The sequence below is a fragment of the Cynoglossus semilaevis genome, chromosome 8 (assembly GCF_000523025.1).
Source record: "Cynoglossus semilaevis isolate Cse_v1.0 chromosome 8, Cse_v1.0, whole genome shotgun sequence".
Lineage (NCBI taxonomy): Eukaryota > Metazoa > Chordata > Actinopteri > Pleuronectiformes > Cynoglossidae > Cynoglossus > Cynoglossus semilaevis.
In genome coordinates this window covers 21,096,343-21,110,511 of record NC_024314.1, presented here as the reverse complement: position 1 = coordinate 21,110,511, position 14,169 = coordinate 21,096,343, and the positions used below count along the sequence as shown (strand labels likewise).

Below are 14,169 nucleotides of genomic sequence, written 5' to 3'. Positions count from 1 at the left end.
AAATTCAATTGAGCTGCTTATATTGAAGGTTTAGTGAAGACGGGTCATTTTGACCGGAGGACACGGGGGGTATACAGAATATGAGGACAAACGGAGGGTTAAGACTGCTCGAGCTTCGTTGACGTTGTGTCTGAGTACGCCAGAGGTGGAAAAGGTATTAAATGAAATTGTAATTAAGTAAAAGTATTTCTGCTTTGCTTAAATTCTAAGTAAAAGTAGCCATCGTAAAATATCTTGTAGTAAAAGTTTTTTAAAAAGTTAAACTTTTAGCTTTAACTTGAGTTAAAATGTACTTTTATTAAGAGGTAATCGTCAAATTCTATGATCGTTTCAACGCTTATACAAGCCACTAAAGCATACTTACGTTTTGACGTGTGGTGCCGTCGTGACAGCTCTGTCCGCCGCAGCAGGCTCATTTTGTATCGCATGATATACGTATTTCCTCGTTTGAACTTCAAAACAATGAGCTGGCTGAGATATGCCTAAGGATTTCCTTCACCTTCCTCTGCTCCAAAGGAAACTCTCTGCTTGGCAATGCTAATCCTCCATTGTTGTTTGTCACCAGCCACCATCCAACGACAGGATAGACTATCTCTACGCCACCGTTCTCTTGATACGTGTCTGTGAAGATTCTCAGTCAAGCGACTGGAGAAGTTTTCACGTCGTGCCACAAAATGAGAAAATTTCACGTCCAGTGTAACCTTCTACCTTTTCTCTGGATTGATTAAAAGAGCGGGAAAATCCGCGCGCGCGTAATAACGGCTACTTTTTAAACGTAGCGAAGTGTACTGGTGTCAAAATATACTTAAGTAAAAGTAAAACTACCTATTCGCGAAACAAACAAATTACTCACAAAACTACTTAAAGTAACGTGAGTAAATGTAATTCCAAAACGAAAGAGCAACATCCCCTTTTGTTTCCTGTTGTGTTACAGAAAAAGTAGTGTTGAAGAGAGCGGTTTGGATGATTGGTTAATTTTATTTAAAAAAGCAAGTATATTCTGTAAATAAAAAATAATTTCTGCTAATTCATTTTAATTTGAATAAAGGTACGGATTTGCTTCCATAACATAACCGCCAGTTATGGAACAATATATAAGTCAGACAACCACAAACATCGTATAACGTAGTAAGTAAATAAAGAACTGATTCTGTAGGTGCCCCTATCCGACAGCAGATGGCACTGTTCTCCTTTGAACTTCTGCTGTGGTTCAACACGAGGGGTTTGAGTTGATTCATGAGAATGCTGAATTGCAATATTGAATGATTTTCATGATTTTTTAAAAATATAATTAATTTTATTAATTAAACAGAAATACTAGAACGATTGACAGTTGAGACTTTTATTGTCATTCCACTGTGATTACAATAGTTATATTTCAGACAAAGACAGGGAACGAGAAAAAAAACAAAGTTAAAATTCTGTGGAAAAAAGAAGACAACGTGAGCTCCTCAGATGTTGGCACTTCAGCCCACAGACGCCAAGATGACGTCCACGACTGTCTCTTCTGTGCTCCGCACCGTCACCTGCATGGTGACACTGTCGGCTAGTGCAAGGCGAGCTCGGACGAGAACATCGTGGCATCCACGGAAAACACCTGAGAGAGGTGAGATGTTTGACTGTTAAGATGGCCTGTGAAAAAATACATATCTGTTGTGAGTGGTCGACATCAAACACCCACCTGCCAGGAAGAGGACGTGTGAGTTCTTGTTTTCAGGGACTTTGTCGGAGCGTTCACATGGTTGCATTCCCAGGAAGCTGATGATGTTACTGACCGCCTCTGTATGAGCACAAACCAAGTATTAGAGATGTTACGTCGTCAGTCAACAACAGTAAAACACTTTGCACTTCCAGACTTTAAATCTGGTCTTTGACCTGTCAGGCTTCTTTGGCTCATACTATTACAACTGACCGGGAGTCAGTGTAAGTAGATGTTAGTGAAAATGTTAGTACCATATGATTAACTAGTAGTGAAATTATTGTATCACAAAAGTGATGCTTCATGAATGGAAAACTTGTGGAGAGTGGAAAATTACTGGGTGCTTGTGTGACAAATGTAGCATGACAAGACATCAGTATCGTTCCTGTTGTTAAAGACATAGGGCAGAACAACTTGGCAGCTGGGGAACAGAACAACTCCCTATGATATAGTGTATGTCTGAGTAATAAGTGTCACAGTAACCATTGAGTTTTGAACAACACACTCAGGAAAGCTTAAAACTGGTGCCAAAACACCATGAAAATTAGATTAGATATATCACACTGGAGAAACTGTTGAAATTAGCCACAGCATTTAGCCTTTTCTTTCAAAATTATAACTAAACGTTAGCCAAGACATGACAAGTTTCTTAGATGCAACAAATATAAAGTCTTAACTTAAAACCTTCAAGGTAATTGTAAGTTAAAAATGGCGTAAAGAGTAAAAACAAAATAAATCAAAATTGACCTCAACAATACTGTATAATAAAAATGTAAAAGTATTTTAACATTAGTTAAGTTAACAAAACATTAGGAGATAGCTAAAACAATTTTGCCACAAATATTTTACAAAATTTAAATCCTACAGCTAGCACATACCTGAAGGTAAACAACTTAGAGAACACCAAAAAGTTGTAGGGAATACATTTTTTTTATTTTATTTATTTGGCCACAAAAGTAACAGATTTAACTTGAATAACTGCTATAAAATGCTTCAATTGGTTAGAACTTAGTCAGAAGCTATTGGAATACAAATGTCCTTAATATATCTAAACACAAGGCTGAGAAATGTAGCTTAAGGACAATTGGCTGAAGTTGAGTTGTGTCTTGGACTTAATGAACCTGTAAACGTAAATGTCACTTTGTACTCACCGTCCAGAGTTCGTACAGAAGCCAGGGCAAAGGTCTCCTCCCTCTCAAACTCATCCCCCACTTCCTCCCACGCTGCTCCAAAGTTGGGTTTCAAGACCTTCTGGATGTGGTCTGCGACAGTGACCTCCAGGTCTTCCAGCTGTGGACCAAGACAGAAAACAAAACCTGGTTAATTAACTCAAACTAATATTATTGGTTGGGGATTATTCAGATTATCATCTCATGATTTAGGATCACAGATTGACAGATTAGACATCTAACGTCCCTAATCAGGACACATACCACGTATTCATCATCATAACCGTCGTCATCAGGTTCTCCCGAGTTGGGGTCACAGTCTCTGACCAGGTACTTCATGGTACAGCTGAAGGTGCAGGACACTGTGGACAGGAGGACAGGACATTAGGTTGGGTTAGAGAGGGCGGGGAGTGGGTGTTAGAGAGGGAGGGAAGGGGTTAGGGTTAGGACTTTTGTTTCCCTACCAGCAGTTGGATCGTCGTCAGGCAGACGGACCAGGGTGTAGCAGGAGCCGGGCTGACTGTAGGGCAGGTTCTGGGCAGGGATGTAGTTGATCACCTCGTAGGCCTCTGCTGGCTCCATCTGAACAATGACCTGCAGCACAGAAGACAAACTGTTACACAGTGTTCCAGCTGTGGACTCCACAAGGACGCTCCTCCCACCGTACCTTCTGTAGCAGCTGGTCGTTCAGGGTGTTAGTGCAGTCAAACTGGAACACCATGTGTCCGGCGAAGGTGTGTTTGATGCAGCGGACCACGTACTCCGTCTCAGCCTCCGTCAACTGCACTGGCTCCGAGGACTTGAAGAGTGGGCCAAGACCCTGGAACTCTGTGATGGACGCCAGTTGCTCTGTGAAAAAACAGAGAGCGGACGCTTCAGTCCTAAAAGATTCTGACGACATCAGGTTCTAATCAAGAAGGAAGAAGAAGTTCAGCGTCCTGACCCTGGTAGATGTCCTGACGTGACGGAGCCAACTTTTCTGGAATCTTGCTGGATGCGACAGGAGCCAGTTCTGTTATAGATTTAAAAAAAAAAACCTCTCATCAACATGTTAACTGTGTCAATTAATAAATAACATTGTAATCTCCATAATTCTTCCCCCCATCAATTTACGGCTGCTCTAATGCTGCTCTATTTAAAAACACACTACAGGATTAAAGTTTCCATTTCACTGAAGCAGCTCAAGCTTAAAATACAACCTAATATCATTTACACTGCTTTTATATATATATATATATATATATATATACACACACATATATATATGTATGTGTATATATATATAATTCAGTTTATCTGTACATTTTTATACTTATCTAGTTACCTATTCGTTTTACCAATACAGTTTAGTGTGCTTATCTTTACATTCTATACATTTTATACAATTTTTGCATTTTATTACAGCCTCATATGTCTAGGTCGTGTTTCTTTTCACTACTTCATTGTTCTTTATTATCTCCGTTTGTAATGCTGCTGCTACACTGTCATTTCCCAGCCCGGAATCGATAAAGTCTGTCTATTTGTCTTAAAAATCACATCATCATTTAACAGCCTTAATAGAGAAACATAAAAGGAAACATACCTGTCTTCTGCTCTGTGATTGGAGCACTGGCCAGAGGAACAGACTTCAGGTCAAAAGGTCTCTCTGAAGGCTCCAGTGTGTACTGGTGGAGGGACTTTTCCAGGCCGGGGACAGAGACAGACAAACCTGAACACACAGAGAGACACTCTCAATGTCTTGGTTTATTGATGCATTTTACTTGCCACAATATGTTAAGCATGTTATGGAGTTATAAACTCAAAAGTCTTCAAATCCAGGATCTGGATCTGTGAAGTCCTACCATTGAAGATGTAAGCAGCGTTCAGAGCTTTCTGCTTCTGCTGCAGCACATTCATGTAGAAGGTCGCTCTGTCCCTCACTTCATCATCACTGTCCATCATGCACCTGTCACAGACGAACAGACAATAAAAACACGCTACATCACATGGTAACCACAAATGACAGAACCTCCAGAATCAGCTCAACAACTTGAGTAACTCACGAGTCCAAAATGTCAAGGTATAAACGTGACAGGAAGTTCACCTCCACGTCAGACCAGTTCACTGTAATCAAACTAAATCCTCACTTGGTTAAGCTAAGACCTATGGTTAAAGGATCAGGCCTGCAGCAACCTGGTGTTAGTTTTAAAGACTAGGTGGTATAAAACTCGGGGAGCATCTAGTGGCAGGCGGAGGCAATTGCACAATTATAGCCCCCTGTATAGGATTTTTTTAAAGCTAATCAAACACCTAAAAAATGACCAAATCTTAATAAAATACAGTAAAATGAGGTAAAGTAAGAAACTTCACAAATGTTTATCTAAAAAATTTAAAGTAACTCCATGACTCAAGACTCTTTCCAGCATCTTACTAAATCTATACTATTAACATAAGTTGATGAGTGTTTTCTTTATCTAACTAAAAGTATAATAATTCAAGTAAATACCTCTGCATAAGGACCAGAACACTTGGCAGCAGGTCGTCATTCTGAGCTCCAAATTTGGCCAAAGCGCTGACCGCAGCTAAAGACACAAAGAGGAGACAAGAACCTTAGTCATCTGGATGATTCAGACATGTGTCAAACCCTGAGATGACTCTCACCTGCACGAACGGCCTCGCTCTCCAGCACCACCCGGTTGAAGATGAAGCGGATGTACTTGGACGGCTGGGGCGTGCGTGGGCCCTCTTTGCCCAGCAGGTGCAGGATCTTGGTGGCCAGCACCGTGTGCTCACAGTCCTCGATGAACTCGCACAGGTGAGCCAGACCCGTCTCTTTGCTCTCGGGGTTCTCCTCGATGATGCCGATAATGCAGTCCACTATGGCACGCTTGTACTCAAACCCCCCCTGTTTGAACAAGTCAATAAATACAATTAGAGTATCCTCCTAATATAAACCCATACAGCAAAGAAAATAAATTCTTAATCCTGATCAACTCACGTCATCTCTCAGCATGTTGGACAAGAAGTTCATCATCACACTGTGTTTCCTGGGATACTTCTGACACAGGGCACTGATGGCCTGCACCACAACAACCTGTGATAATAAAAATAAACACAGATAAACATACAGACAATAAAATACAGATATTTAGAAGACACACAAGTCAACAAAGAAAAATAAAAAATAAGAAAATAAAGAAAAATCAAACCAGGCTGAGAATAACCGGACCTTGAACTCATCTGAGATCTCAGACACGAATGAGGAAATCTGCTTCATGAGTCGGTCCACGCTGCTCTCACTGCCGGTCTTGAGCAGAGTGGTGATGGCCAGGGTGGCGATGCTGCGGTTGGAGTCAGTGATCAGATTCTCAAGGTCCAGATTGCAAGCTGTGACTGCTGATGGGTGTTTCATTGCCACCTAGTGGATACAGATGGGATGACAGAGTAGGTCATTAAAATAAATCTAAATCAAAAATTAAAAGCAGTGGACTGGCTGTTGAAAGGTCTAACTGTGTACCTTGTTGAGGGTCCTGACTGCAGCGTACCTCAGGGCAGCTTTAGGAGAGCTGCAGAAGAGCTGCAACACTGCAGGAGGACACACACATTTAAAGTTCTTTTGATCAATGGTTGACAAACCAAAATAATATTTCTCCCATTAACTTAAATAATAAATAAGCATATTGCTACAAAATTTGAATTAATATTTTTTCCAAAGTGAGTGACTCAATAAAGAATAAATAATTCACTGACCGGACACAGCGGGGGCCAGCTCTCTGGCTGTACAGTTGGGCATGTGAACGATGGCTGACGCTGCCTCGTACACCACCATCTCGTTCTTGTTCCTCAGGCAGCTCTCAATAAAGTCAAACAGAGGACTGTCGTGACTGTTGACATGAAGAGAAACACAACATAACACCTTCAATCAGAAGTCATCATGGTCTTTTTAGCAGTTTTCTCATTTGACAGTAAATTATTTATTTATTTATTTACTTTTTAGCAGTTTTCTCATTTGACAGTTATTTATTTATTTATTTGTTGCATACTACTGGTTCCTTTGGTTATTTTTAGCCTTTGTTTACTCATGTTTAAGTCATCTTTGAGTAAATGTTTTACAGCTATACCTGCAATATTTGACATAATGTATACCTGCAAACCTGTTGTAAAATGTAAATCCTGATGTAAAGTCAATATTTCTATTACCATAGCACACTGCTACTCATTATTTTTCTATTACTTTGTTCTGTACTCTGCTGCTGTACTTCCCCACTGTAAGACGATTAAAGGACTCGTCTAACTCATCATAACATTAACTAATGTGGATTGTCAATATTTGCTCACAGTCCTAAGTTTACTCACCCTCCCTCTGTTTCATCCAGCAGTTTGCTGGCGATTCTGATGAGCATGCAGTAAGCAAAGGGAGACTTGAGACCAGACTTGGTGAACTTGTTCAGCATCTTGGTGACGGCCAAACGATCGTTCTTCCTGAGGTGGTACAAGAGGCCCAGGGCATGGTACTGGAGAGGAGAAGGTACACGAGAAAATGAGAACTGAGTCAATTTACCTTCAAGAAATATTTTGAGCAAACTGGTGTTTGGTGTTTCTTTGACCCACCTGCACCATGATATTATCACTGGAAGCAGCTTCTTGAGCTTCATTCACCCAACGCTTCACGACGTCATAGCTCATCTTCACCATGTGCTGCACAAATCCACAAACATGATGTAAGTCACAGAAAAAAACGTTGATTTCTGCACACAGTCAAATCTGTGTGTTGTGTCTCACCAGTGAAGACACCAGGGCAGAACTGGACACACTGGGCACTTTGTCAACAATAGCCTGCTTCATGTATCTCTCAATAGCTTGGAGCATGGTGGTCTATAGGGAAAAACATTAAACAAAAAAAAAGCTTATAAAGAGACATGACTGAGCTTTTTATAAAGGTTTTTAAAACATGTTTTGGTATAAGACGTGAAGAGGTGACAGGACAATGAAGGCGTGCTCACATCTGTAATCCTGCACAGAGCTCTGATCGCAGGTCCTCTGTAGACATCTTCCTTGCCAGTCATGTCCTTGGTCAGACTAAAAAAAAAACATCAAATGTTAAATTTATAGTAGATTATTCACAAAAATAATAGATGCATTTTCTATTAGGCTACATAAAATGATAAAACCACTTAAAATAAACTTAAACATTTGGCATAGATCACAAATGGTGACTTTACTAATTTAAACAATTCCTCTAGAGGAATTAATAACTTTAATCAATGTACAGTTATGAATAACTTTAAGACCTACAAGGAGTGTTAATGTGATGTTACAAATTCATAGTGTTATGAAATCAATGATGGATAATACTGACCTGCTGGTAACAATAATGACATCCTCTGAGATGTTGGCCATCTCTTTGATGGTCAGGTAGCACATCCTCCTCAGAGTTTGCTACAAATAAAAGAAAGGAAATATGAGTTCTGCATCATCTTAACCTAAAAATAAAATATTACTTTAAATAAACAAATTCAATATCTTACATCATTGGACTGAAAGAGTCTGGTCATGGCAAAGAAGGCTTCGGTTGCCTCCGTCGTTCCAAAATGTTCCCCCTAAACAAAACCTGTGTTAGTAAACATTGGTATCAACCATATGGATTTACTCTGCACTATGTCTTTGTTACCTGGTTGAGGAGATAGATGATTTTGGTCAGAATGTGTAGACATCGTCTTGGGTTTATGGGGGTCTCGTTGAAAATACGTGACTGTGTAAGAAGGAAAATTAAATTAGATTTCCAGAGTGCGTCAAAAGTTTTATCGGATCGACTATGAAGTTATCAACTAACACTGCCCGGGTGGAAACATTTGAAAGGTGACGTGATAAGGTTCGGTGCACCAGTGCAACCAATGCAAAAACTCCGAGTTAGAATTATAGCTCTATGAGTTTTTATGTCAACAAACAGAATAAGTGTCCGAGAAATAAAACAGGCACAGATCTTACCTCCTGCAGAACTGCACTCTTCTCCAGATTCTGGAAAGGGTTCGACCCACTTCCTACATGTCAAGATAGTTGCTTATTAAACATCTGTTAATTTCCCCTTCGACCAGTTATTCCAACGACATCCAAATAAATTAATGTACATCACTGACATTGTTGTGGCACTGGCTTGATGAGCACAAATCTAAGGTAATTTTGATATTCGAAATGAATAATAAAGCATTAAAGATTACGTCCAGGTGGTGCTAGTTTTAGCAAAACGGCTAGCTGCCGCTAAACGCAGTTGATGATGTTTACACTGTAGATTTTAAGCAGTGCATAATGCTAATTTCGTATAAACCTGAGATAAAATACAAAACTATCATGTAAAAGCTACTGTTAATATATGTTTAAATATTTAATGCTATCAACAATCACTAAGGCTAGCGTGAAAGCTAACTGGCCAACACAGCGCTAGCGCCAAGAGAAAACGTCAACCATGGTTTACCCTAATGGCACTTCTAATAAAGGTTATAAAATGTCGTCTCTTTAGTTACCTGACTCCTCGTCCTTCTTGTCGAATTTCTTAATCATTGTTGCGGCAGTAAAGTGACGGCTGCGGGATACAGAGGCAGTCAGCCTACTTCCACGTCGCCGAGCTGAACGTCCACTTCCGGTTGAAGCGTCGTCCACGTCGACGGAAGACCCGTCATCAACAACCGAAAAGCTTATCGTTTTTCTGCGTGCTGCTCCACCAGAGGTCGCTATTGTTGCGTTCATTTCTCATTACAAATGCCGTCGTCCGTTTTGTTTTCCGCCAGTTGGCATTCTTCATAATTAGGTGTTTTAAATTAAGCCTTCCTTGGGGTGACATTGAAAACAAACGTTAAATAAAAATACATTTGAAAAGTAAAGACACTAGTCTTGCTTCCTGGTGCTCGTCATTGTTCTTGTTCTTTTCCTTCGTCGTCATCATCGAACATGCTACCGGGACTAAATTAAACAACACTTTACATCGTTAGAATGTACACAAAACCATCTAATATCAATATTACATATTATTATTTAAATTAATATAGTAATAACTTTTCAGTTGGGATAATTTATAGTAGACTCAAAATATTTTTTTCAAAACATCTATGGTGAACTTGCACAAGACAGACTATTGAACAACACTGTTATATCTGTATAAGTTGTAAATAAGCCAGCCGGGTTTTTAAAAAAGCACTTGAACACAACTGATTGTTTAGTTGTTACAAATGGAGAATCATATCACCTGAAGTGTATTTGAATTTATTATTTTTATTTATTTTCTGTCTTTTATCCAGCATGAGTGGACAGAGACAATGATTCAGACACAATGAAATCAAAGGAGTGATGGGTGGACGCAAAGGCTCAACAGACATTCTGCACATTCTGTAGATTCAGTTGTATGAAAAGGTTTTTTTCAGGCCTATGGAAAAAGTTGATTAGTGAGCCACACAAATCAAATCTTCAAGTGTAGTTAGGTAAGTTTGCTTTATTTAAGGAAAAATAATCCTTCACTTTAAGTTGTATAAAAAATAACAGACATTTCATGAACACATACATTCCCGTGCATATGCAAATACCCTTTTCCATGATCTTGCTGTTGGTTTAAAGTGTTCAGAACAGAATCTGGAATCCTGCAACGCAACATATGAAGCAACAATGAGTTAGAACCCACTAAATACAAATATAAATACATGAATATAACAAAATATTGTTTGAACTGTCAGGTTTGTGCTCGGTGGCCGTGACTCATTTCTGCCTGGAATCAAAACGTTGTTCCTTTCGCTTTTACTATTTGTCAAATATCAAATAATTCACCAGATAAAAGTTGGTCTTTTTAGATGCAAATTTACATCAACATCAATACAATCACCATGATCATCACAAAATCTGCTCAAAATTGCTTTATTGTTTCTAAACAGAAGTTGGATTCAGGCAAAAAAAAACAAAAAAAAAAAAAACAAACAGATTTAGCCAGTTGTGTGAAAGCAATTCCTCAATGTCAATTGCAGAAATGTCATGTTGAAATGTGTTGTGTTAAAGAAATACAATTAAATGGTTGTCCAGAGACACAGGCTGCTACACTTGTCTGGAAAAAGAAACTTTGTCCAGCGATAAAATGGTTTATTATAACAACAGTAGCCTGGATATGATATGACAGATACCCATAATGCAATGGTTTTAAGTCAAAGTAAAGACTTTAAATATAAACAAATTCAATTAAGGTCATTGTTACGTTCATGAAAACCAAACTATAATACGTAAAAATATTTTTTTTTAAAAACACCCAGAAAAGACAGTGGGTTAAATAAGGACATGAAGACGACTGTGTTCAAACAAGATGTTCAGATCGAGGCAGACGATTTAGTCAATGAACTGTTGAACAAAAGAACGGAGGGAAGTCTTCTATTTGAAAACATATGTGTCCGGTAATTTGACAATTATATTGGATGCGTGGTTTTCATCATTTCCACATCTTTTCCAATGGGGAGTGGGTGTGGGAGGGGGTCCGTTTCGCCCGAGGCTCTAAAATGGTCTAGGACCACCACTGTCTAACATTACGCACAATTAGAAATGGATCAAAGAGAAATGTAACGGAAAACCTCATACACAGTAGTGAAAAGTGAACCATATTGTTGACGTGAAAGTATTTAATCACAGGTTGAACAGTTTCTTCACTTCCTCCGTCCAATCTGCGCCAAGAGACGCGCGTTCTCGGCCGCTTTTGCGCGCAGGTGTTTGGCTTTAGCCACGTCAAAGAGTACGTTCATGATGTTGGTGGGGACATCCAGAGACAGGGTGAGTCTGCTCCTGCGGTCTCCTTTACTGCTGCTGTTACGGAGCATCTGCCCCCTGAGCTTCGTACTGCTCACGAAGCGGTAGTTTGAGGGACCTGAGGTCCGTCTGTCTCGGCTGGACGAAGGGACGGAGGACAAGGAGGCCAGATACTCCGCCGTCTGCAGGAGAGAGCCCCAGCCGTCGACCGTGGAGGAGGACTCGGAGGAGGACTCGGAGGAGGGAGAGGAGTAGGCCGCCTCTTCCTCATCCAGGACCATCTGGTCATCACACAGCAGGTCGGAGCTGCTCCGGTGCTGCAGGCGGAGGCACAGACTGGAGGTCGGTGCGCACAGGAGCGAGAGCAGCAGCAGGGTCTTCAGGGACGACAGCATGCTGTGTCCTGTGTAGGAGGAGACCAGGGGGAGCAAGAGGCATTACTGCATGACAGGGGGAGGTTCAATCCCAACATTAATCATCACAAGTGTTGGAGGAGAGGAGAGAGGAGAGATGGAGATGGACGGGTTGTTTTGGATAATCTACCGGTTCTATATAGTTCCATTACAATTAATTTAAATGAATTACAATGGATTTTCAAAGTCGTGAAAATTCAAATTCATTGTCTCTCCTGCGGGTTAGAAACACGAGAAGCGAGTCTTGTGCGCACGAGACTCGAATCTTCGTCTGTGCGCTCCAAATATTTTCTCAGTACAAGAAATAAGTGTCAAGCTCCCAAGACTCTTCTCTTAGTTTACTGGAAACTTTTTATACATGCGATGACCACATCCCATGGAGCGTGTGTTCCACTAAGTGCTGGACATGAATATTGCGGCGTTAAGCTCCATATCTTAAGGATCGGTGCGTAAAAACAATCCCCTCATTTGAGCAGCAAAACAAAAAAAAAACCTCTCACGTCAATCTTTTCACACGAAACGGATTTCGTGCGCACCAGAACTACACTGCTCTTCATAGTGGATCGTTTGTGCACAGTACTGCTTCAGAATGGTAGTTAAAAAGGCTGAAGTTTTGTTATAAAAAAGTTAAGGAACATCAACATCACATTTAGGATAAGTTCTGAAACTCTGAATAAAATGGACCGGTGCACGGGTTTATCGCAGCTAATTCGACATCATTTTAAAACAAGCGAAGCTAAAAAAAAAAAAGTTAAAAACCTTAACGCTGTTGCAACATTTGTACCGAATATTTTTAAGACTCTTTAGTTCCACAAAGCAAAACGAATGTGATGAAAATGCAGATTGCAGTTCCTTCAACTCACCTCTCGTGTCCTTGACTTGAAATAAGTTGGCCAATCAGCGCGTATCCCCGGTGAAAAACAACAACAACCACCAAAGAGTTCGTTCCTCTTCACCTCCTCTGAAGAGACAGAGAGCGTGCAATGAAAACACTGACCAACTGTTGAATGTGCGTATGTGTGCGCTGAGATCTGGCAACCGCTGTCTTCTTCCATTCCCACTGCGTTCATTTAGTAGGTGCCTTCAAAGTGGGGCTCATACGACAGCAATGACGTCACCCCGCTGACGCGGTAGTTTACGACGGGATATATCCCATTGGCTGGACCGCAGTGATGCAACAGTAAATAAATTCATGAATTAAAAAAAGTTGGTGATGACCGTGATAAGTGATCTGCCACACAGGCCAAGACTGAGAACTGATCTTACTCCGTTATGCAGTTTTACTCCTAAATGTTTACCTTCAGAATTAAAGTTTTTTTTTTTAAATCCTTGACATGATATTTGATATTGTAGTTGGTAAACCCGGGAGGTTAAATTGAACGTATTCGACAACAATAAAATAATAAAGACGTGCTTGGGCAGCAGCCTAAGAGTTGGAGTAATCTGGACAACAACTTTCAGCACCACGGAGAGCTCCGTCATTTGCAACACGTTTCTGTGAAGAGTCTGAGCTGATTTCCTCCCAAATAAACAAACAAACACAGATTTATACCACAGACGTCACAGCGTCATTTGTAGAAGGGCCACTAGAGGTGTATGGTGGTTCCTTCCATTTCTGGATTAAGTTTTGGTGATCCCTAAGAAGGGATGGAGACGGAGACGATGAATGAAATAATAACAGTAGTTCAAACCTTTCATGCAACAGACAGTGATGATATTGATGTCAGTTGATGGAAAAAGTAGAAAACATCTGTCAATCAATACATCCAACACAGTCAGAGAAAAGTGATTTTCTTCTTCTTTGATTGTTGGTATAATTTATACAATTTAGTAAAACTTAAGAACAGCAGTGATGGAGGTGTACGGGCTCACAGAAGAGGGTGGCTCCGTCACGTGTTGCTACGACAATGCTAATTTATAAACAATCAACCCATAACTTTTTATTTCTCTCTCTGTCAGAGAGAGACTTGATGCTCTCCTGATTTTTAAAAAATATATATTTATATGAACTTGTTTATGTTTAAAACTCCACCAAATTCTCAAACTCTGATATGGGAAAGTAGTCCTATGAATTTGTAACATATCGAGGTTGTTAAAAACAAGATACATGTGAAGTAGACTTTGCCTTAAATTGCTTAAA

The 14,169-nt window shown here is 40.1% G+C and overlaps 2 protein-coding genes across 2 annotated transcripts; both read right to left on the bottom strand.

The window, feature by feature from the left end:
* Positions 1 to 1,326: 1,326 nt before the first annotated feature.
* copg2 (COPI coat complex subunit gamma 2) lies at positions 1,327 to 9,524 on the bottom strand. Its single transcript, XM_008315645.3, has 24 exons — positions 9,369 to 9,524; positions 8,836 to 8,888; positions 8,519 to 8,599; positions 8,376 to 8,447; positions 8,207 to 8,286; positions 7,851 to 7,926; positions 7,630 to 7,722; positions 7,459 to 7,545; positions 7,204 to 7,361; positions 6,598 to 6,731; positions 6,365 to 6,432; positions 6,077 to 6,265; positions 5,846 to 5,941; positions 5,509 to 5,752; positions 5,354 to 5,429; positions 4,710 to 4,813; positions 4,451 to 4,576; positions 3,812 to 3,880; positions 3,536 to 3,717; positions 3,333 to 3,462; positions 3,133 to 3,230; positions 2,851 to 2,989; positions 1,682 to 1,780; positions 1,327 to 1,597 (listed from the first exon to the last, which is right to left on the bottom strand). Exons 1-24 carry the CDS (start codon positions 9,403 to 9,405, stop codon positions 1,467 to 1,469), a joined length of 2,622 nt encoding a protein of 873 aa, XP_008313867.2. The 5' UTR covers positions 9,406 to 9,524; the 3' UTR covers positions 1,327 to 1,466.
* A 672-nt stretch (positions 9,525 to 10,196) lies between these two features.
* On the bottom strand, positions 10,197 to 13,654 carry ucn3l (urocortin 3, like). The gene is made up of 2 exons (XM_008315644.3): positions 12,893 to 13,654; positions 10,197 to 12,019 (listed from the first exon to the last, which is right to left on the bottom strand). Exon 2 carries the CDS (start codon positions 12,009 to 12,011, stop codon positions 11,517 to 11,519), a length of 495 nt encoding a protein of 164 aa, XP_008313866.1. The 5' UTR covers positions 12,012 to 12,019; positions 12,893 to 13,654; the 3' UTR covers positions 10,197 to 11,516.
* Between the last annotated feature and the right edge of the window lie 515 nt (positions 13,655 to 14,169).

Bases quoted from the DNA above. Each gene is read 5' to 3' on its own strand.
- copg2 (XM_008315645.3), bottom strand. From the start codon at position 9,405: ATGATTAAGAAATTCGACAAGAAGGACGAGGAGTCAG. The intron at 6,732-7,203 runs GTGAGTAAACTT...TCATGTCAACAG, and splicing joins CTGGATGAAACAGAGGGAGG to TCACGACAGTCCTCTGTTTG. The intron at 5,430-5,508 runs GTGAGAGTCATC...TTGTGTCTTTAG, and splicing joins GAGCGAGGCCGTTCGTGCAG to CTGCGGTCAGCGCTTTGGCC.
- ucn3l (XM_008315644.3), bottom strand. From the start codon at position 12,011: ATGCTGTCGTCCCTGAAGACCCTGCTGCTGCTCTCGCTCCTGTGCGCA.